Source organism: Melopsittacus undulatus, chromosome 3 (assembly GCF_012275295.1).
Source record: "Melopsittacus undulatus isolate bMelUnd1 chromosome 3, bMelUnd1.mat.Z, whole genome shotgun sequence".
Taxonomy (NCBI): Eukaryota; Metazoa; Chordata; class Aves; order Psittaciformes; family Psittaculidae; genus Melopsittacus; species Melopsittacus undulatus.
This window is the reverse complement of record NC_047529.1, coordinates 13,250,136-13,273,945: the sequence shown is the minus strand read 5'-3', so window position 1 is coordinate 13,273,945 and position 23,810 is coordinate 13,250,136. Positions and strand designations below refer to the sequence as shown.

General features: G+C 41.1%; 1 protein-coding gene across 7 annotated transcripts in view; it reads left to right on the top strand.

Annotated features, from left to right (window-relative positions):
- DTNB (dystrobrevin beta) overlaps window positions 1–23,810 on the top strand; it is a 197,035-nt gene that overhangs the window by 84,980 nt on the left and 88,245 nt on the right. For 6 of the 7 annotated variants that reach the window (XM_034060608.1, XM_034060607.1, XM_034060605.1 and 3 more), the window contains 2 exons: window positions 2,609–2,686; window positions 18,844–18,933. In XM_034060608.1, coding sequence (XP_033916499.1) covers window positions 2,609–2,686; window positions 18,844–18,933 — 168 coding nt within the window. Of the gene's footprint in view, window positions 1–2,608; window positions 2,687–6,843; window positions 6,952–18,843; window positions 18,934–23,810 lie in introns of all 7 variants that reach the window. The other variant, XR_004549462.1, reaches the window with a different exon arrangement.

The window sequence follows — 23,810 nt, the reverse complement described above, 5'->3', positions numbered from 1 at the left end:
GCTTTATTGTGTGTAATAAAGAAGACAGAATGTGCTATTAGAAATCTTTTAAGCAGATGTTCATTGTTTTTTTTTTCTTTACCTTTATCACTGTTAGCTAGGGTTTAGCTGGAAAATTAAGAACCCTGGTATTTACAGAACTGGAAGGAACTTGTGGAAATGTCTCATACTGATACAAAAACCAGATTGCAAACAGTGAATTACATCCACTTTCTCATTGAAAGAGTCATATAAAAGTATTATTGTAATAAAATAAAGAATTACCCTTCCCTCAAAATGGTAGACCCACCTGTGGGACAATGGAAAATGTGCCCCCATGTACAGTTCATCACTTAAAGTAGAATGAATCCTGTGAAAGCTCACACTGCACTTGAGGCTCGCAGAGTGTGGTTGCCTGTGTGCTGTCCTCCCTGTGCTCCGCATCCCCACACAGTCGGTGAAGGCTGCAGCACACTGCCAGACCCACTCTGGCAGGATCTTCCTTTATCCCCTCCATCACCACAATTTAAATTCTCTTACCCTAAAATTATTGGGAATACAATGTGGTATTTGTTTTGTCTAAGAGCACAGTGTTTAAGGAAACTGTCCTCCCAAAGGAAAAAGCCCAGCTAATGCATCCAGAATTGGTGAAGCAGGAGCTGCTGCTGCTGACAAATACCAGTTTGCAAAAGCAGCTTTTCATTGTAACTGCCTCTCTCACAGCTGCCAGATTGTTTTGTGGTGAGCGGGGCAGGGGAATGCAAGCTGGTAATGAATCTTTGGGGAAAAAGGAAAGGTTTGCAGTGTAGATGTGGGCAGAGCATTCCTTGCATTCGGTCAAGAAGAAGTAAGTAGGGAGATAAAGGGGCAGAGGGAAAGGACTGTTTAATTAACTGCTTGTTACCACAGAATGAATTGATATGTTCACTAGCAAGAGGAATGGATTCCAAATGAGCCGTGGTGCAGCACATCTGTCATCTTTCTCTACTTTTGTAACCCTATGTCTGCTTTTTTCTATAGTGACAAGCTCCTTTTCCAAGGGAGCACATTCAGTATGTATCTGATGGCCAAATAATTTCTTGTTATGATGTTATATTTAGAAAAACATTAACATTAAATATGCAGCATAGTTATCTCTGGGCAAATCTGTTCTGAGTGAGGGCTGGGTGCTGAAGTGCTTTGGAATTCAAATCCTCCATGGAGAAGGTATGCGGGAAGACATACAGGGAGTATGTTCTTTGTGATTTTATATGCTTGACAGCCAGGTGATTTTCTTGAATGGTTGTTTGATTCACTGGATTACTGGGCTCTGAAAATTGTGGAGTGAAATCAGGTGATGAGTCTTAAGGCAATTCTTGGCGTTCACACATCCGGAACAGGAGGAGGCTCCATGCAGCTACACTGGGAATGTCAGGGAAGGTGAAAGCTGTGAATGCTGTTGGGTCAAACACTGACTGGCTGTGCTGTAGAAAACTGGAGCTGGCAGGAATTCAATTCAGTATTACCTGCAGTAAATTGAACTGAAAGATTTAAAAATTACATTTAAAAATTTTGATTAAAAAAAACATTTAGATTAGTAAATCTAACTAAAAGATTTAGGTCAGCTATGTCAGGGCTTTGGGCAGCCTGGTCTAGTGGAAGATATCCCTGCCTGTGGTAGGTGGCTTGGAACTCAGTAAGCTCAAAGGTTGCTTCCAAACCAAACCATTCCATGATTCATTATATGAAAGTGAATGCTAAGATGATGGTAAATATAAACCTATGAAGATTTTAATCTATGATCCAAGAAAGCATGTAGGGAAGCATGGAATTTTTCTCCATTACGTTCTGCACAGGTACTCTGTTGTCTAATGTGCAAATTGAGCTTTTATCTGTACACAGGCAACCCCATGCTTTTCTGTGAGTCTCATTTTAAAGAATGATGGATGTATTTGGATATCACTGGAGGGTAAGCGTAGGCAAATATTGATTCTCTGATACAGCTGCTTTAGTTCTTCTCTCCCAGCACCCTGAATTCACCAGCTGAGCTGCCTGGGAGCATCCTGTCTGGGCTTCTGTGTCGTCCTGTTCCCTGCAGTCACGAGCACTCATGGCCTGGGTGGCCACAGCAGTGTGGTATTGGGAAACTTTAAGGGTTTAAAAACACCAATAATGGGAGTATCAATCCGATGGCCTATTTCATAGGGCAGTAAGGAACATGAGGCTCTACCCATCTGTTTTTTCCAACTAACTTTAAATAAAATCAAACCTAAACAGGTGATGTATGTGGTTGTTGTATAAATGATTGCTGGTTATAATAAATCTTTGCTTAATTTCTTAAATATTTCAAATAATTGCCCTAATTTGAATGGCTCCTGCATTTGCTTGAGCTACTAGCAAGTGCCAAAAGTCAATTATGTAGTCACAAAGGTTAGTTTTATCTTCATTTTAGTGTAACACATGAATTGTGAAAAGCAATTGTACTAGACTAAACCAAGCTTTTTGTGTGTCTTTGTGCAAAGCTGTTTCTGCCACTGCTCTTTGACCTGATGTTGTCACAGAGCACAGTGACATATTTTTCCCTAGTGCTGGTTTTGTTTCCTTTTTGGGTTTTTCAAATCACTAACTGCAATAAATATTTCTGTTGTAGTCCTCCTCGGCCTCTGACTAACATGAATGACACCATGGTGACCCACATGTCCTCTGGAGCACCTACACCAACAAAAAGGTATGCATGCCTCACAACACTGGTTGTTCATTTCTGTGAGAAGCAAAACCGATACAGAGTGTGGATTTTGTATCCCTAGGAGTCTTCTAACATATTTCAAATAATCCTTCCACTTCAAAATGTGTATGCAGCATTCATAACAGAAGGAATTGTTTGCAGTGCTTCATGTTGTTCTCTCTGAAGAGTGATTCTCTTTTTATTGGAATAGATGTTACTACATGACTGCGACTGAAGAAACACATAAAGAGAGCTACAAAGGTCTTTGTTTTTCATAGAGTGTTACTTCCAAAGCTGCTATGAGAAAGGCTCGTCTTGTTGGATTGTAGGTCCTCCGCTTACAAAGGGTTATTCTGTTCTGCTGGAGATACCTCACATAACAAGAATACTGTGTTGCTCTCCCCCCCCCCAAACACAGCTAAACTGCCAAAGTTCTCTTGAGTTGTCCATGTCTACAAGAGGCATTTAGGTTTGAGTTTAATTTGGGGTTACATATACTTAGCTGTACATGCGTAAATTATTGTATGAATGTACATATGTAAACATGAAAAAATCTAGCTCCATTGTGTATTTGCACTTTTTTTTTCTTAAGACATGTTTGGGAGAATAGCAAGGTGGTTTGCTGGAGACTTCACTTGTCCAAAGCTATGAATGAATGAATGAATGAATGAATGAATGAATGAATGAATGAAGTGAATATTCCCTGCAAGGAATGAGAAGCTGAACTGTCACTGTTTTAGTGACAAGGTGGCACTCAGGAGTGAAGGCAGATCCTTTGTTTTCAGCAGCAGTCCTTCAAACAGAACTAAGCAAAGATCCATGTACTCTCTTTCTACTTTCCTTGTCAAAATAAGTCAGTTATGTATGCAGGTTTGAACTGGCTGTGTTAAAATTATCTCAAAATCTGTAAATTGTTCCATATAGTATCTACAAATACCACACAACATGCAAAACACTGTATGACTTTAAATATAGGATGTGGTAGAGTCCCCATCAGTGCAGGTTTTGAAGATTAAATTGGACAAGGTGTTAGATAATGTTATCTAAGACTCCCTTTTCCACAGAAGGTTAGACCAGATGATCTTGTGAGGTCCTGTCCAACCTGGGCTGCTCCATGGTTCTATGAAATATGCTTTTTACTGAGTTAGAAGCAGAGCCACTTAGAGAGCAGATGATTCCTAAAGACAGTGCTTTACAGAGTATTCATGTAGGCAGTCCTCAAGAAACATGACCCATAACATCTTCTCATTTCTTGGGTTGCAGGCAACCTGGTGGGCAAGGTCTTCTAGCCTCTGTTTGGGGCCCACATTTGTTTGCTGTAGGGCAGACAACAGTTGTCTTCAGATCTCTATCAGAGGAAATCCTGCTTTAGGCATGCATGTCCCCTGTGCATGGAAGCTTGAAACATTTCCAGAGTAGCAATGTTTGCCAGGTTCTCCTGCAGCCTCTTCATCCTCTTGCGTGAAAGTTCTTACAGGATAGAAGGGTACAATCCTCAGTCAGTCCTGACCTGAGAGCAAGAGTAAATGTGGGTAGTGATCACCTAGTTCCTTGGGTTCTACTTTGTTTAACCATCTTTTCCCGTTTTCTTAATCCAAACTGGATAATACATTTAAAAAATCTCTTAATTCCACAGGTAGCAAGAATATCTTGCCTGCCTGGCAGGAAGAGCTTCCTGATACTGTTCTATTGTGTTCTGGCTCACCAGCATTGCACCTTTTTCTAGTATGTGACAAGTTTCTGTGCTGGTCATTGAGTATGATAGTCACTTCTTTGTCTCCCGGAATAACATAATCCCAGGAACCATTAGTTCCTCTGCTTCTTCTCATTCAGAGATTTCTTTCTTAGATTGTATGTACTGTGTTGTCTGTAAAAATCATATCTGATCTGGAAGACAGGGGCAGTGAAGCTTGGTTCAAGATTATCCCAGCACGCATCTCTGTGTTTCTTGCTTTACAAAATGCCAGCAGACAGGCTCATGCAAAGTATGAACTTAGCACTGAATATTCTGTAGGAATGTCAATGGCAAGAAACTCATTCAAGATACATCTTTCACATCATCATCTACCAGCTGTGCTTCTGTTCCTCTGTGGGCAAGGCCTAGCCTACCTATTCCCTTAATTTGAGAAGGGTGATGCCATAGAAAATGCTAAGAAAAATGCCTGACCCTTCTACTTGTTTCCTCGGCCATGTGGACCTTGCAATGCATTGTTGACATAAGGAAAAAGAGAACAGCATTTTTGTATGGTATAATGAAGAGAAAGAAAATCAACAGCTTATGATAAGTAGCTATTAGTAGTAAAGTAACGTTGAAGGTAAATACTAATTATATTATGACAAGACCACAATATTGTCAGGGATTTAAAGTAGAAGAATTTCGTGCTGATATTTTATCCTGTCAGCCATGATGGCAAGTAGCAGATGCTTAGACAAGATTACAAGCAGTAAATCAAGACAGTAAGTAAAATTTTGCTCTTGTTTTTTGTGTTTGCTCCCATCTTGCAGCACTCATCAGCTTTCTTCCTGATTTACAGGTTATAGGGAGACCAATGCTTTGTAAATCCAGCATCCTCAAGTGAGTTTTACAATTCAATTATGACCTCCTGTGAGGAGAAAATTCCTTTTTTATTGTAACATTCATCTGTTCACCTTCTTCATGGTGATGAAGGTTGTTTATAACCCACCTGCTTCTAGTCTAAGAATCCTTGTCTACTTAATTTTTCCTTACACAGAAGGTAATCTGTAAATCAGATCATGCTAGTTGTCCTTATCAGTACTTTTCTTTTTGATGTGGGATGGCCAGAATTGCACCAGTAGTCTAATCTGAGTCCATCTTGGTGTTAGAGTCCCATATTCTTCTGCTGCATGAGTTGCAGGGATCTGCATACTTCTTATGTGGAGATACTGTTCCAAAGGCATACAGCTAAAGAAATCTTTCTCTTCTCTGATGTGGGCAAGGACATGCATAGATTTGGGTTTGATCACAAGAATCCCAGAAATACTGGATATAGACACTACAGTGATGAAGGGAAACAAATAGCTTTTTGGTTGAATTTTGACTAACGCAGACATACCTGAATCAGCAACAGGGCTTTAGAATCAGCAGCACCCTTTGGCTTGGAGGATTTATAAAGGAGCAAGGTCTCTGTTGTTGTCTTTCATCTAAGACAAGATCAGGTCGACCAAAGATAAGCCTTGAATAAATCAGACCTGTTTAGACATATAGCATGTCATCTATTTCTATGCACCCAGAAATTGTCGGCTACCAACACTTGCTTTAAAGAGTTCTTTGTAAGAATCATTTGCTAACTCAGGCCTCACACATCTGTAAAAGGGAGCAAAGTGAGATCATCAAGTAAGACTGGAAGATAACAAGGATGTTATTTTATGCTGCTTCAGCCACTGAGGACAATCCTTGGTCACAGTTATTACTGAACAACATACCAGCTGATTGCAAGCAGCTTATATTTTGAAAAACATTTGAATAACTATAGGTGATTTCCCATTTAAAAGCACAGAACTTTTCTGCACTCAGATAAATAAGCCATTCCTTCAGCAATTCAAAGGCTACACTGAGGTAACTCAAGATTAAGAACTTTATAGCACTTATACTTTACAAATACCATGCCTAGCAAAGGCTAAGAAGTTGGAACAAACAAAATGTATTCTAATAAACACCAGAGAAATGCTGTTTATTGGAATAAATGTTTCTGCAAAATTATCGTTGTGTCATCCTTTATCTACAGTTTGCTCTTGCACAGAGGTGAGACATTCACAGAAGTGTGGAATGGTGCTAGACCAGTCCAAGAACCAATCTTTAGAAAGACAAATATCATCTTTCTTTCAAGCATCATTTGTAGTCAGGCATCAGGAGAACTCACAGTCAGCAGATACATGGTAGATGTCATCATCCGTGATCACAATACCCACATTAGTACCAGGCTCTTACCAAGGTCCTGGCTCATCCCTCTTCAAGGATTCTACTGTTGCAAAAGATTACTTCATCTAGCAGATTCTGCAAGAGTACATGGGAGGAGGCTTCTTCTCTCAATACTTCCTTGTTCCAAAAAAGAAATGGGGTATTTATCTTGTCCTGGACATGGGGGGAACACACAGGCTGCCCCAGGTTCAGGTAGTAATGTTTGCCTCCATCATTCCAGCTCCTCAGGCTCTCAGCGTGCAGAAAGCACACTTCTCCATAACCACTCAACAAGCCCCTGGGGATGCACCTGAGGCTAACAGTGGGACCCAAATACATCTCTCAAAAGGTATTGTCATTCAGACTCTGCTTGATGCCTTTGTTCTTTACAAAATTTCTCCTTATAGTGGCTATGTCAGGGTTGGGTTGGTTTTAATCACATAATAATGAGAAACGCAGGTCTTCATCTGAGCTTCTTTGTTCAGCTGAGGTTCTACACAGAGAGATCAGTGAAAGCCATTTCAGATTATACATTTGTCTGATCCCAGCTGTTTCTGTCTCTGCAAGTCTTGCCTGCTGGCATGACTGAGTTGAACTACACTGAAAAGTACTTCTAAAGTAGCATAGATTATCTTAATGAGGCTCTGTCCACACATACCAAAGAAATGCTGCTTTCCAGATTTTGCTTGATACTGCTAAAACTTTAGGTCTGGTCAAGTATACATATCTCAAAAAGAATATGACAACACTGAAAAAATAATTAAGAGAGAGCTGTGGAAGTATCTAAAAGATGAGTATTGGGGCATTAGTTGTTTATTAAAGAAGGCAGAGATGTGATTTGACTGCTAGGTAACAGGTATTTATACATGGAAATATATCAAGTTGTAGGAGTTTTTAGCCTTGCACAGAAGGGCACTTCAAGGTCCACTAACTTCTGCATAATCTCTGCATACTGCCAGTCAAACTGGATACAGGATCCATGGATTTAGTAGTAAGCATGAAAGCTAAAATATTTGGCTCTTGTCTCAGCTTGAAAGAGACTCTTATTTGCCTCAGCGTATGCCCATCCATATACAGTAGAATATTTCCAAGTATTTTGAGACCTTTTAGTCCACTGAATACTTTGAAACATTATGGGTTCATCTATCATCTAGTTTGTCAGGAGCACAGAAGCATGCATCTGTGTTGTCTTTGTATCCTTCATTTCTTTAAACCTGGAAAATGTACAGGTGTCCGCAGTTAATGATGGAGTGATGTAAGGCGAGAGAAACAGGTTTTCCCCCCTTTAAAAATGTCCTTTATTTCTATTTTGTCAGTTCCCATATGTCTGATTACAATGTTTTCCCTGAGATTTATTGCAGTTACTGATGCTCCAGGTTAATCTATGATGTAAAAGATCATCGCTGACTAAAATTAAGGGCCTCATTTCCCTAGCTGGAGGCACAGTCACATCTTGGCAGCGTGAAATAAGGATAGCAGGGTTGCTGGGGTTGCTTTGTGTGAGCTAGATGGGGTTTGGATCCGCATTTTAATGTGCAGAAGCTGCTCAAAATGGCCACTTGTCAGCAGCATGGCTTCTTTTTGAAAGACAGATTCCCTCCTAAAATTGATTTTATTTTATATACCTAGAATAAATAATGGATGAAAATGTTAGAAGGTACATGTTTGCCTGTCTGTGGACACAAAAATCATCCTGAAAACAGGAAGGATATAGCTCAACCTGTCTTTGAATGTCCTCTGTGCTGAAAAAGAATCAGAGGGCATCAGCAAAGCACTATAGCATTTGCTAGAAATATATATAATTTATGTGGTAGTGCTATTATAGTATGAGCAAAAGGTAGTATCCTGCCTAAATCTTTCCCATTTTGAAGAGCATTTTACATTCATTTATACCATTATGGAACTTTCTTCCTTTGGGCTAATATGTTACAGCTTCCACTACAGAGCTAATCCAAAAGTAAGTTTTTTTTGTTGGCTTCCCTTTTTTTCACCAAAAGGTGGAGTAAATATAAATCAATTTATCTGAAGGCAAGGTAGGAAGGAATGGTAAGTGGATACTTGTATATGATTTTGTTGGAACAAGATAAAGCTTCAGCAGTTTTCTTGTTTCATCTACGGACTATTAGGAAGTTGTTGTTCATGGGGTTTCCTGTATGTATAGGTTTAGCTAGATATAGCTGTCTGGGTAGGTATAGCCAACACAGAACCTCAGTGGTGAAAACCAAACCAATCTGTACTGATTAATGTTTTTATTTCAAAAAGCCTTTTCCACATTCTAACTAATAATGTTTTGAATAAGTGAAGGAATTTAGTCATAACTCTGGATTGCACTAAATTATTTGTGAAAACGGAGGCAATGATTTCACTCCTGTAGACAGAATAGGCAGTTCTGAGTCCAGGACCTCCCTGCAGAAGAAGGACTGTGGCCAGCAGGTCAAAGAAGGGAATTCTCCCCATCTACTCTGCTCTGGTGAAACCCCCTTCTGCAGTCCTGCATCCAGCACTGGGGCCCATAGCATAAGAAGGATGTGGAGCTGTTGGAGTGAGCCCAGAGGAGGCCAAGGGCTGGAGCAGCTCTGTTATGGAGATGGGCTGAGAGTGCTGGGCTTGTTCAGCCTGGAAAAGGCTCTAGGGAGACCTTAGGGCAGCTTCTAGTGCCTAAAGGGGCTGACAAGAAGCTCCTTGGAGAGGGACTTTTGACAAGAGCCTGCAAGGGGAATGGCTTTAAATTGGCAGAGGGCAGATTTAGATGAGATCTGAGGCAGAAGTTGTTCCCTGTGAGGGTGCTGAGGCCCTGGCACAGGATGCCCAGAGAAGCTGTTGCTGCCCCATCCCTGGCAGTGTTCAAGGTGAGGTTGGACAAGGCTTTGGGTAAACCTGATTTAGTGGGAGGTGTCCCTGTCTGTGGCAGAAGGTTGGAATTGGATGAGCTTTAAGGTCCCTTCTAACCCAAACCATCCTAGGATTTGATGATTCTGTGTTTCTTGTGATGGTTGCATCTGTTATTGCACAAGGAGTGTCAAAAGATAGGACAGGGCCAGTTGCACTGCAGAGCTTCTTGCTTTTCCAGGACACAGAGAATGCCACCATTGAAGCGGCAAGGCAGGATGGAAACCTCTTTGTGATTTCATGCTCTTAAAACATGAAAATAACCCTCCTTTGACAACTGTTTTGTTGGGAATAAAACTGAGCTGAGAGAACAGGGGTTTAATGCCTGAGCTCAGTGGTTTTGTGAAAGAGTGTAAAAACCAGACAAATCAAAGGCGCCCTCGTATCAATGCTCCTCTTCAGTCCATGCGCATCTCTCAGAGGAACCACTATCATTTCCAGCCTACTCATGCTCTGTTTTCAGTGGGAAAACATCCAGAGGGGCAATGAACTCTTCAGATCCCAGCATTTCAATAACTATATTTTGCATGAGGCAGGGAGCTTTTCTGTCATCTCTAAAATGCTGTAGACAGAATGAGGTCAGAGAAAGTTTTTTTCTAGCAAGAATGGAGTTCTGGGAACAAAAGTGAGCTGTGGCCATGCTCAGCTGTGAATGTTTTTTTCAGCCTGTAAAATGTAAGTTTCCAAATTAAAACAGCCAATTGATTCAATGGGATGTTTCCCTCTGATTGATAGTGTTGTGTCACATGTCAGGGACAGTTATTCTGTACATTTATTGAGACATTTACAAATGGGAAAATTCTAATGCAACCATGCCTATATTTTTACCTATGATACAACAAAACACAGTGTTTCTCTGATTTTTACAGCCAATGAACCTTTCTAAATAAATGCACATTATTGTCTCTTCTGCAAGACTAGGCCAAACCCATTAAATGTTATTTGTTTTAGCTGATTTATTTTAAATTACTTCAAGAATAGATTTTTGTTTCCCCTCCTGTTGTGGTCAATAAGCACTATTCTTCCTTCAGTAACTGTCTTCCCAAAGACAACCTGTTCTCAATTAGGTTAGTGATGTCTACTTCCCTCTTTTAATACCCCTATACATCATTTGTTTTCTCAGCAGCCATGGTCAGTCTGTAGGTTATGCAGCATCTTTTGCATTGCAGATCCATGTTAGAATTTAAATGCATTGCATTTCAGTCTTGTTAACACATATACCATGTGAAAAGTTGGTGGATCATTCTGTTTTTTCCTAAAAGGGTTATATACATCTCTGCTGCTAGGTCCCGTATAAGAGTGACAATTATCTTAACATTCAGTTGTCTACAGTGGAGACATTTCCTCCTAATCTAGCTTCAGTAGGCTCCCTGCATAGTTTATGTGGACAAATAAACTGTTGTGAGGAGTGATAAAGCAGACCTGGTTTAGATGTCCACTCTAAGATGAGAACAGTCTAGCAATGCCTGTTTTCTGTCCCCTTGACTGTAAAGGAAGTGCAGACAGCTAGCTCATGTTAAGAACCCTCCAGTAGTGGGTGTTTAGGGAGGCAAAACTTTCTCCCTTGGACTAAGAAGGATCTCGAAAAGAGAATTCCTTTTCAACCACCTAACCTATAAAAGCAGTCACCATATTTGCTTTATGTAATGCTTTATTTATATCACCTATAATACAACAAAATATTGCATTCTTTTTTTCTGGTTTCTGCATTTGCTCAGGTGAAACATGTGCTTACAGCCTAAAAAGAAAACTACTATTTGCAACTGAAGATCTAAAGTTGAAAGGGGTATGTCACCCTCCTAGACAGTATTCAAAAACCTCCTTTTTCATATCTGAGAGGTTTTATTTCCACTATCTCTAACTTGGATTTATTTTTTTGAGTCTTCTGTTCCAAAGTCACTGGTTATCAGCTCTTGGTACTCTCTCATACTCCTGCCTTTATTTCTGTTTCTTCTTGTTTAACTTTGCTGTCTCCAGTACCACTGATTACCCCCTTGGGTTGTGTCCTGCTCTGGGTTTGATGTGCACACAACTGGGTAGTTCTGAGCTTTCTGATCAGACCTCTAAAAACTTTCAGCTCTGCATTGATGTATTTCATATCTATGCCATTGATGCTGTCCCTCGGGGTTTTTTAAGTTCTGTAACCCAGAGTGATATTTATTTGCTTGGCTAACTTAATTTATCTTCTGACAGTTTCCAGTGTGCCTTTTTTGTCCTTTGTTCCCATGTCCATGTTCATCTTTCTGACATTTCCTTCTAGTTGTTCAGTCACCAATTCTACCTCAAAGTGACTGAAACTACTGTCCGCTTTGCCGTTTTTCTTTGACACAGGTGGAGTACATTCATTTTCTTGTTTTTTTCTTCTTAGACCTCTGTGACCTCCAGAGATCCTTGATCTGGTTTAGCCAGCTACAGAAATTTTAGGGAAGAGTTCAGTATCATGATCCTGGGTGTTAATATATATATTATATATAGGTGTTATATATATATTATAGCTGCTATAGATGTAGTCAGGGTGCCCAGGCATGCTTGTACCATGATTCAGAATGCATCCCATAATACCCTATATATACCTACTTAATACCAAAATAGACTTTCTTTGTTGAAAAGGGATAAAAATATCTCTTTGTCTTGGGATAAGGGAGATCCCAGCCCACATGTAACCTTGCTCAGTGAAGATATGACAATACAATACGATGAAAGAGTGGGACAGCAAGGAGGAAGGAAGGATGAAGAAGAGGGTCAGTAAATGCATCAGTCTAACAGCTTCAAAGGAAAATCTGTGCTTGAGTACTTATTATTAAAAATGATATCTAGATGCCTACAAGTATTTTTTCCTAGCCTTACCATCTTTTGCCATCTGGCATGCTGCTGCTGCTGAACTTCGTTACATTGCCCTGTATAATTGCAGTGTGTGATTTTCAGCTTGGATATGTACCCCACCATCTTTCCTGCATATGACAGCTGGAGGTAGGGGGCTGAAGAAATTAAAAGGTTGTTTAGAGTATTCAAGGAATGTGGTAGCTTCCCCATGAGTTTAAATCTTTAAGCCAGATTATATCACAGTCTGAGCAGAGTGCTGCAGGTCAGTCAGAGGCATGGCTTTGATTCTGAAATTACTGTGCTGAATTTCATTGCCTGTATCATGTGGAGAATGGCAGTAATTACCCTTTTTGACCTTAATATCTATTTAAATCAATAATGGGGGAAAGTAATGCAACAGAAAACAGGAGACCCCTCCAGATCACATCCTGGCAGCTCTTTCAAAAGCTCTTTCCCCATTCAGTAGTCAGAGCAGCGGCATGCAGTTTTGTAAAGATTTACAAAGTTGTGAGCCAGCATAATAGAAATTTGCAGGGATTTCATGCTGTAAATTACAAGATTTAAAATTAATTGTCCATTTTACTTGGCTTTCCTGGTAGATTTTCAGAACAGAAATTAATTTAAGACACCAAAAGCACCATTTAAATACGTCAGTAATTTATTGAGTTGCTTATAAAGCTGCAGAGCCAAGTCTTAGTGTGTAAAAATTGGGGCAGAAGCCAATGAAGCATTCAAGCCCCGTTCTCCATGACATGTAGTTACGTGTTTGAGCCTCAGGCACGACTGAGCACCCAAACCCTCGGCCATCAGCCCTGAGAAGCAGGACATGGAGGAGTGTCCTGCATCTCTGTGCAGATCCCTCTGCCCTCATTTTTCTTTTCTCACTTGATTCTGCTTCCCTTCTTCCCCCAGAAAGATCATGTTTAACACTATTTCTTGCTGTATTTTGACTACTGCTTTCCATGACCTAACCTGATTTTGTGTATGGTGGCTCTTGCTATATGAAAAGTGTGGGAAACATACTACAAAATTATGTTTCAATTGTGCTTTGAAGGACTCAGTTGCAGCATGTGGCTAAACTGGGGGGAGGTGGTATTTTATCCTTGATACCGTATTTTGAAAATGGAAACATTTTGTGGTTATAGTATAGTTCTGAGTTTCTCTAGCACGGATGGATACTTTTTTTTAAAGCAGAACTAAGGAAGCCCTCAGAGTGTTTGACCACTGATGGAATTCAGGCTATGGTAAGGGCCATGTATGATTATGGGAGATGTCAAAAAATTGTCTTGGAAGATGTAAGTATGACTCAAAGTGCAGGATAAATAGAAAGTAACTAAAAGTGTTTTTTTTTAACAATTAACTTTCCCAGACTTCATGTTTTAAAAGGCAACTTCAGGCACAAATACAGCTGTGGCTGCATCTGCAGCAGAAACACCCCAGAGTGTCCTTGTCTCCAGCAGCTGGCCATCCTTGAGTTGCACAGGCACAGCTGACCATGGGCCTCTTTCTGTACAGACAAGGAACCAAGCCACTTCTATTTTAATCATGGAAAAAAAAAGGAGGAAGAAGAGGGGGTGGCATTGTGCTGTGAAGAGACTACAGTGCTGTTTCTCTGCTCTCAGGCTATTTAAAGAAGTAATTTTGCTGAAATAGATGTCTGAAAGTGGAAGGGATACCTACAGGTTCCTAAACACATTATAAAACAATCAGTCCATACCCATGTAGAAAAATAGCTGAGATGTCTACGTGGAAAACAAATCGTGTCAAAGAGTGGAAGTCGGGTGGTTCTGCCTGGGTGGGTGGCCTTGTGAAGGAGGGGGAAGCACTAATTTAAAATGTGTTTACTCATAAAGCTTTTGACACTATCCCATATGGTATTTTCATAAATAAACTAGGTAAATGTGGACTGGTTGAAACTGCTGTTATGTGGGTGAAGCACCAGTTGGAAAACTGTAGTCAGAGAAAGCAAATATCAATATTTTCCTGCCAAAGAGGAAGCACATGTCAGGAGGACCACACGGGGTCTGTTCCCAGTTCAGCATTGCTCGGTTTGTATCTTTGCAATTTGCATGATGAAAAAGGGAATGGGCATACAGATACGTCATACTGACACTGCAAGAGAGGTACCAGGGATTCTCCAGAGGGCACGACTAATTCAGAATGGTTCTGTGGATCAGGAACAAATAAATAGACGACTTTGAGCAGTAGAAAATAAAATAAAAGGGATGAATAATAAGAAGAGAATGACCCAACTAGACAAGCCTATTGCTGAAAAGTGTCCAGAGAATTGTAGTGGATTAGGAGCTGAATGCAAATTGACAAACTTCCCACAAAAAAGAGAGATGATGTGACTGGGGTTGGTAGTTACATGAGCACCATGTCTAGGACAGCTCAGAAAATTATTCAGTAGTTATTATTCAGCTTCTACCCAATGTGCTGTCTTGACTTTTGGACAGCAGAAGCTAGGGACGCTGTAGGCACATCACAAGTCCAAGAACAGCTGATGGCACTAACAGAGTATATTTAAGTGTGTTAGATGGAGCAATTTCAACATGAGGCTAAACATCTGCATAATGTTCCCCAACAACATGGCTTGAGCAATATGGAGAAGCAATTCCTAAGGTTTTGTTATTTTCGTGTTGCTTAAAATTATTTAACAAGTTCTGTCCAAATTCGTGATTGGTGTGGGCTGCTCCAAAATTGCCTTTTGACTACAAGTGATTTACTGGAGAAAAAAAAAATGACTACGGGGAGGGCCAGAACTGCATTTATCAAGGCCTGAGAGGAGAATTTGTTCTAACCAACACATGCAATTGGGAGTGTCCTTGGAAGCTGTAACTCAGTGGCTGGGGACCAAGAGCTGTGCCGTGGTTGTGTGGTGCTGCAGGGCTGGGTGAAGCTTGGATCTAGTGAGACAGCATTCAGAAAAGAGCCATGGGTAATGAAGGATGGAGCTGGGTTGTGTTGAACAGAGATGTTACAGGGCTTTTTGTCATCCGGTGAAATGAAACGCCTCAGAACAGTTTTAATACAGCGCTGATCAACGGTGTCTAAATAGTCTTCCAAAACACAGAGTGGACAGGATGCTGGGCCATCTAGTCTAGGTCATGCTTTGCCTAAAAAGGTTGGGCCAGATGATCCATGAGTTCCCTTCCAACCTGGGATTCTAGGATTCTATGATTCTATGATCCCTGTCTCAGCCCAGGCAATCCCAACCTCAGCACACACCTCAGTGTTCCCAGTTTGTGAGTGGCCAGCAGGTAAATTCCTGCTTGTGAAGCAAGGCACATGGCAGCAGAAGGCACCAGGAGCGGTTCAGGTATACTGATGTTGCTGAGATGGCACTTGCTTCACGTGAAAATGAGAGGATGTAGACAGGTGATGTTGCAGGTTTGGTGACATGCAACAGGAGCATTGCTGGTGGGATGGGTAAGCAGAGGGATATCATAGAATCATAGAATAGTTAGGGTTGGAAAGGACTTTAAGATCATCTAGTTCCAACCCCCTGCCATGGGCAGGGACACCTCACACTAAACCATATCACCCAAGGCTTCATCCAACCTGGCCTTGAACACTGCCAGAGATGGAGCATTCACAACCTCCGTGGGCAACCCATTCCAGTGCCTCACCACCCTAACAGTAAAGAATTTCTTTTGTACCTAACTGAGACCAGCATTAAATAGATTTTTAAGATACAGATATATATATATCAGGTTTCTGATTTCTCTTCCAGTCCTGTCAGTAGCACTGTCTGTCATGTTTTGCTTTTGCTATCCACACTGCTGCTGAGCTGTAAATTAACATGCTACAGCTGCTTCAAATGGGCACTAATTGCTACACAAACATTCAGTAGGTATTATACTGACAAAGTTTACAAAGAATTAAGCTTGTACATAGCTACCTCAGGCTTTCCCAGAGGAGCTGAATTCAGTAAAAGGCAAGCCCTTTGGAAATGAGAGCTAAAGGTGCATGTCAGCATAACTTAAATCCTGCTTGCTTTGAATAACAGTCGGCATTGCCATGAGGGCCCTGCTTTCGGGGACGAATTCTGTCTGCCTTCTGCATATAGAGCAGCACTTTCATTCAGGCAGGTACTAGGACAGTGGATATGGATTAAATGCTTTTTTTTGAACCCTGAAATATGTCTTTATGTGAGTTTTGCCGATCAGGATTACCTGCACCAGCTTTTGTATTTTAATCTTTCGCTCTGTGAAAGCAACACGTATACTCACAAGATTTTTACAGGGCAAGCCACAGGATGCCCCTAAGCCCTGCACTTCCTCTTGCCCATTACACTTAGATATATTCCTCAATGAGAAAATAACCTGTGTGCTGTAGTTGATGTAGCCTGCCAAACACAGCCATGAATTTTTCCCAGATGCATCTACTTCTTTTGGTGACAGACCTATCAGGAACCATGGCCTTCCCCTCCCCCCCCCAGTGACTCTCTTTCTCCAGCTCCCTGGTAGTAAAAAATGTGATCTGACTGTATCTTTACTATTTCCATTACTTTATATAACTGCAGCTAACAAAGTAAAGCAGCCACAATACCAGCAGGGGATTCCTACTGTCTCGGTGCCATCCTGGCAAGAGGCAGGGAGGAGATTGTCAGCCTGCACCTTAGTTCTGCATTTTGCCATTTTCTGAGGCTTGGAGGCTGCTGGGTGATGCTCTGGAGGGGCTGGGCTACCACCAAGCAAACTTACCCTGTTCAGAAATGTGACTGGAAAATCAGATATGTGCTAGGAACAGTGCTCAGACTCACGTTAATTTAATCTGACTCTTATTTTTCTTCTAAAACCAAGGATCCTAATCATTATTAAAGCTGCCACCGTTTTGAGTTTAAAATGTGGTAATTTCTGCTGGGCTTTTTCATTTTCAAAAAAGCATGTGTATTAAGGTATAATGAAAAAGGTCTTGGAATCTTAATTGTTGTGATTGCAGCAATGTGCCTGCTATAAAGCGTATCTAAAATAAAGCTTTTCAGCACTTGCCAGTAGTGAGGCTTCACAAAGTGTAGATTGCTTGAAAATTCTTCTGTGTGGTGGTTAATGTTAAGTCTCCTTCTTATTACAAACCCATTATTACAAAGGTTGCTCATTACCCGGAGGGGCAAATGTGGGTAATTCCAATTTGCCTCTTTTTTATAAGGTCTTATTCTGCTTCTGGCAGACTTCTCTGACATGTTGCTGCACATAACAGAGAAGAAAGAGTTTGTATGTCTGAGGATTCTGTTTTCATAGTATAAGTGTAGTGATGCTGAAAGCAATAAATGCCATGTTTATTAGAGCTCTGAAACAAATACTTCCTGGACATGTGTGGAGAAGGAATAAACTGCAGTTTATCAAATGAAAGAGCAGCTTGAATACCTGACACAGAAATGAAAAATGGAATTTCTTGTATGCTTGTATTTTAGGAAGAAATGCATATTATGCTAAGATAACAGTGATATATGTTCAAGAATCATTGTTTAGGTAGCAATCTGATCTCACATCTGCATGGGACTTTTCCACTCCCAGCAGAGAGTAGTGCTTTCTCTACACATGCCCTGTTTCTTGTGTTGGAAAGGCAGACTGGAATACCGGAAGCAAAACCTCCCCTGGATGGGGGGGGAAATCTGGGATAGAATTGGTATATTGCTCCTTTGGGCTGGAGAAGAAAATGTTTCTGCTTTTGTGTGTGTTGCCTGGGATTAAAAAAAAATGAGACAATTTTGTGTATTCTCTCAGGGGTTTTGAGATGCTGGTGTAATAAACATGTTATAAACTGGCATATTTTAATCTGACCATATGGACAAAGAGTTATTTATGTGGGATTACTTCTGATAGGTATTTCTTGCATTCAGTTTCTGTTCATAAGAATATTCAAAACTATAGTACCTTTATTTTTATGAGTCCTCAAAAGAAACAAACAAACAAAAATATGATATTCAATGAATCCCCGTTGGAGATTAGTTCTGTTGATACCAGCCACTGATTTTTTAGGGTTTTTTATCCTCTTCCTCACATTTTTGTTTGATGGACCTGTTATATAAGAGAAAGAGAAGAGGCTGGAAACTTTCATTTCTCATTTTGACATGGTTTGGGGGATTTTCAGAGCTCTTTGCTGGCAGTGAAAAGGTAAGTTCTGTTCGGGCCAGGGCTCCATCCCCAAGCCATGTGGCTCTGGCCATGCCCAGCCACCTGTTCCCCTGTTCCCTGAAGACAGCATATCCTGGTGGAAATGTCGGAGGCTGCTTGATGCTTTTGATCATGTTGCTCAGGGCAATCCCACTCTTCCAGAGTGACAGCAGGCTCAGGAAAGCTCCACAGCTGTATTCATTGCATATTTAGGTACCCAAATGTGTCTCCAATCTGTGTTTTAATCATTAACTGCAGAAGGTGTCCTTTTCATGTGACTTGTGGAAACATATTTCCATTTTTAATTACTCATCTGTTTGTTTTAATCTTTAACTGTTTCGTTAACGTTCATTAATTATTTGCTTTGTATTTATGTTCTGTTTGCTTTCTTTTGCCTTCATTGCCACTAGGTTACAGTGCAACCTGGATGCTGCCAGCCGGTTAGCGGACGAGCATGCACTGATAGCCACCTATGTGACCCGGCTGCAGAGCAGTGCACGGTTAGTGTTAGGAGAGTATTCTGGGAGCAGTGATGGGTACAGTAATGCTGCTTTCTCTGGGGAGGGATGTTCCAGTCAAAGGTATTTGGCCTTAGTTGACAAATAGAAGGAAATGTATTTAGTATTCTCTAAAATCTAAAACACATATGCACACACACACACACAAACCCCATCAGATAGGGAGTCTGAATTGGCGTCCATTTCCACCCTGTGTTCACAATGTACAGAATCGCTTACATGGACTGATTAACATCATCCCAAACAGGTTAGAATTTTCTTCTCCATGACAGGTCTGGAATCTCGTTTCACCAGCAGAAAACTAGTTTCTACCTTATTTTTTTTCACAGCCACCTCATGCCCATTAATTCTTGTGCCAGCGTTACCCTATAACTCTACCTGTTCTTTCTGTTTACTGCTTTTGCCTCTCCACCTCAAATGCAGTCACAGATAGACGCCCCATCCTCTCACCATATTTGTTACTTGGACTAACAAGCAAGCACTTTCCATCCCATCAACATGACCTACTGAATATGACTGTGCCTGTCTGTGCCTCTCCAAAAAAAAGTTGATGCATTGAAGAAGTAGTTTCTTTTATCTCTGTTTTAGTATTTGTATACATTTGTATTTCCTGTCTGTATTTATGTATCTATGTAGAGAAATTTTACCCTAAAGCCCCAAAATGCAGTTCTACCATTTCATCACAGGACATAGCTAAGAGGTTTTCCATATTCCACTTTTGGACCTAATTAAATTATGCCTTTACAGAGCCAGAGCTATGCTGGAAAGGAAAAGGAGGTTTAGTGATCAGGAGGCTATGTGTAAAAACCTTGCTCTATCCATGTTGTCATCCTCTGGATAATACTTTGAGAGCCCTTGTTCATCACTGCTGTGTAAAAATTTGTATTCCCCTCTACATGGCAAAGTGTGTTCTGGCTGTCTGGATCTCTGGGGTAAATCAGTCTTCTTCTTGGTAGTGAATCACTGTTATCTACTATCACCTCCTATGAACTGAAAGCCCATAATGTTGTCCACATGACAACAAAAAATAAGGAATTCCATACTCTCACCTTCACTCAATTACTGTAGGATTTCGAGATACAAAGGATTTCAATCTTCAAGAGTATGTGACAGATTGAAATAGTGTATGTAGCTCATAGCTGCCATGTTACGACCAGTTGGAGTAGAGGTTCTCAGCCTTTTAGGTCCTTAAATTTAATGAAGTCTCTTGGTGCTATTACAAGACTAACAGCGTACTCCTTGAAGGAGCCAAACATGAAGAAGATAATTTAAATACTAGTTTCAATGTGCATGGGAGTGTCTTCCAAGTCAGCACAAGAGACTGATGAAATCCATTGTCACTTCTTTTGATCTTCACCCCTCACCGCCCCAGAAATCTGGTATAACAGTATATCTGTCTGCTTTTGACAGGTTGTGTGGAGATCCTAAGTACACTCCAGCCAGCTGTCACAGACTGTCTCTAACATAACAGTAAATCGCATTTACAGACAGGTTTTCCTGTAATAACCATCACTTTACTTCCTCTCTTCTGTTCTCCTGCTTGCATCTGCTCTGGGCTGCTGTTGGAGATAAGGTATGGGACTGCAGTTCTGGCCCAGCTGCTGTTTGTACACTCCTTACAGCCCCTCTCCTGCTAGGACAGCATAGCCATGAGGATCTGAAAAGACCTTTACAGCATATTCTTTGTCATCTCACACCAGTCTGCAGGCATTTGGACATTTAAGAGGCTTTTAGGCAATGTCCTAGGCTTTAACTCCTGGGCAGCTCTGAAGTGATCAGTCAATTGGGCTAGATGATTGTTGTAGGACCCTTCCAACCAAAATAGCCTAGCCTGTCCTATCCTATCCTATCTTATCCTATCCATATAATTTTGGTTGGAAGAGACCTTAAAAGCTCATCCAGTTCCAACCCCCTGCCACAGGCAGGGACACCTTCCACTAGACCAGGTTGCTCCAAGCCCTGTCCATCCTGGCCTTGAACACTGCCAGGGATGGAACAGCCACAGCTTCTCTGGGCAACTTGTGCCAGGGCATCACCACCCTCAGCATAAACAATTTCCTATATCTAGTCTGAATTACCCATCTTTCAGTTTAAAACCATTACCCTTGTTCATCCCTGTGCTAAACTGCTGAGCCTAATACCTTGTTTCTCTAAAGATATAACTTTCAGAGAACACTGTGATGGAGAAGCCACTCATTTCCTTGACAGTCTGTCCCAATGATAAATTATGATGACTCTTAAAAGAGGAGCCCTACTTCGAATTTCAACTTATCTTTTTCCACTGCCAGTCACTGATTTTGTGTATACTTACTTTTGCTCTTTATCACTCAGTATCCTTTCTTATCTTTCAGCCAAACTTTGAGAGCCTTTAAGCCATGACTAGCTAGATTCCTAAGATTTTTAATCATATTAAATATTTAATTAATTGTTGTCCTCCAACCAAGAAGTCCTCCCAAACTACAGAAGGAATATAGCAAACAGAACTCAGCGGACTTCATTTATTTTATGATAGTATACTTTTCTTTTTTTTACCTACCGTATTATAGTGGCAACAAGCCAAATTGGTTAAGTGCTTTTTGAAGAAGTAATGGATAATCCCCACCCTAAAGGATGTGCTGCAGGCAGACAGCTGCGGATTGCAGCAGGTGACACCATATACAGTTTGAAAAGCTTACAGAGCTGATAAGTTGTGCTTTATTACTTGGACAGTCATTTGTTATGTGTTTTTTAAGCTCAACATTCATAGCTTACATTCCACATAGTTCAGCAAGCCTGCTTTTCCCCTGGCCCCATGAGGCCTCTATTAAAGCTCCACTTCTCACCACGAAAATGAAGTAGCACTACCTGGAGTGTCAGCATTTTTGTGTATTCTGTACCTCTGGCAGAAGACAGCTGGCCACAGGATTTGTGTAGTTTACTTTTGGTCAGTTGATCTAGGTGGATGGAAGGGTGGTTAGCTGCTTGGCTGGTTTGATTTGGTTTCCTTTAAATTCCTGGCTCTCTGGAACTGCACTTGTCTGCAGCACTCCTGGTTTTAAAAGAGAATGAAAGAAAAAAGTCATTTTTCTTGAAGATACTCTGTCCCCAAGATCCTTACTCTTGTCTTACCATCAGTTGACACCTGAGACAAGCGGCCCTTCACATCGATGCTGAAGAATCAGCCATGCCTTCTCTTGCTGTCCCCTGATACTTCTCAGCATCATAAATTCCTAAGCAGTTTTGGAAGGAGCTTAAGATCTCAAACCTCCCCCCAGGATGTATCATCTCTTACATCCTTTACTGACTGCCCATCATTAGACAATACTTTGGTTGTCCAACCTCGTTTTTGTGTTAGTGTTTGACAACAGGGCACCAGCTTTCTCTCTACAGGCTGCATTTGCACCTATTTTGATAGGCATGGTTTCATGACAGCCTCAAGCTGACCAAAGTGCGAGCTGCTGGTTTTTAGCTTCTCCCCTGCTCCATTCATCCTGCCAGTGCACTTGCTCTTGCCACTCTGTTGACTCCTGGGTTTATGCAGCTGCCTGCTGAGCTGGCTCAGGGAACAGCCCTGGCAAAAAACAAGCTGTTGTTTTGTCCGGTCACTCTTAAGCCAATTCAGTTTCTTTCACTGGCTCATCACATTGCCCCAACATCTCTGCCAGCACAGCAGAGGACGGCAGAGGCTGAGAGCATCCATTTCGTGCCTGCACACATTGTGTTAGATCAGAGTGACTGCAGCGGCGATGCTTCATGCATGCATTCATCACATTGTCCCAGACATTTCCATTGACACTTAAAAATCAGCATCACTTCATCCTCTCTCTCTCCCCTCAGGGTGGCCATGGTCTGTGGCTCCCAGCAGTCTGGTTCTGTCTCATTCTCTCAGTGCCCCTGCAATGGACCTGGGATGGCCCAAGACTGATGCTTCCTTGTGAATGTCAAAGCCTCCCCTTGCCAGACCCTTCTGTCTGCATTACCTATGTGCTATGATCTGCATCTCCAAAGGAAGAAGTGGGAGTGCTCAGGAAATGACTGACTAATCAGTACTATATAAGTAGCACAATACCTGGCACAGTATTTTTGAGATTGAAAAGTCTATGATATTACCTTATTATCAAAATTCTGCTGGGAAGATATCTGAGCTCTCACTTACGTACTGTCGTCCCTTCTGAGCTCTGGCCTTAAGCCAGGCTTATTCTTTCCTTTTGCTGCTTTTCCTGTACCTCAAACTGTTGTCCTCATGTCTGTGTGTTGGCTGTTGCTCCAGGACCGTTCTGCACAGGTAGTTTTGGATAGCAAAGGGGCTTGCTCAGGCAGGGGAAGGTTTACAATCTGCAGGGCTGCTGTTGTCCAAAAGGACTCATGGGAGCATTTTCAGCGTGGGAGTCTTTTGCAATGTCTCCACAGAAATTAAAACTGCAAAGTGAGTTTTCCTTCATGAAGTGATGTAAAGAGTTCTGGGTATTTTTTGAGTGTGTTTTATGCCCTCTCTGTTCACCCAGCAGCTGTAGGCTGCACTAGTGCTTCATATGTTCAGACTGATTTATATTAAAGAATACGCAAGAGGGCCAGAAGCTGTAGTGGAACTCCATTTTGTATCCATCTGGGAAATATTTCTAATTGCAAAGGTAATTTTATTTTTATTATTATTATTATTATTAAATACAGGTTTTCTTCAAGAAAGGGCCGTGAGTAGGGAGAGGTATTAGGAAATGCCAGGTTATGGAAAGGGCAGAAGGGATGGATGATCTGCATTCCTCTGCAGAGGAAAGTTTAACAAAACTAATGTCAAATTCAGAAAGTGGTGTGGGAAAGATTGTTCTTCAACAAGACAAAGAAATGAGAAAATGAATTAGTATGAAGGTGTGTGAGAAGTT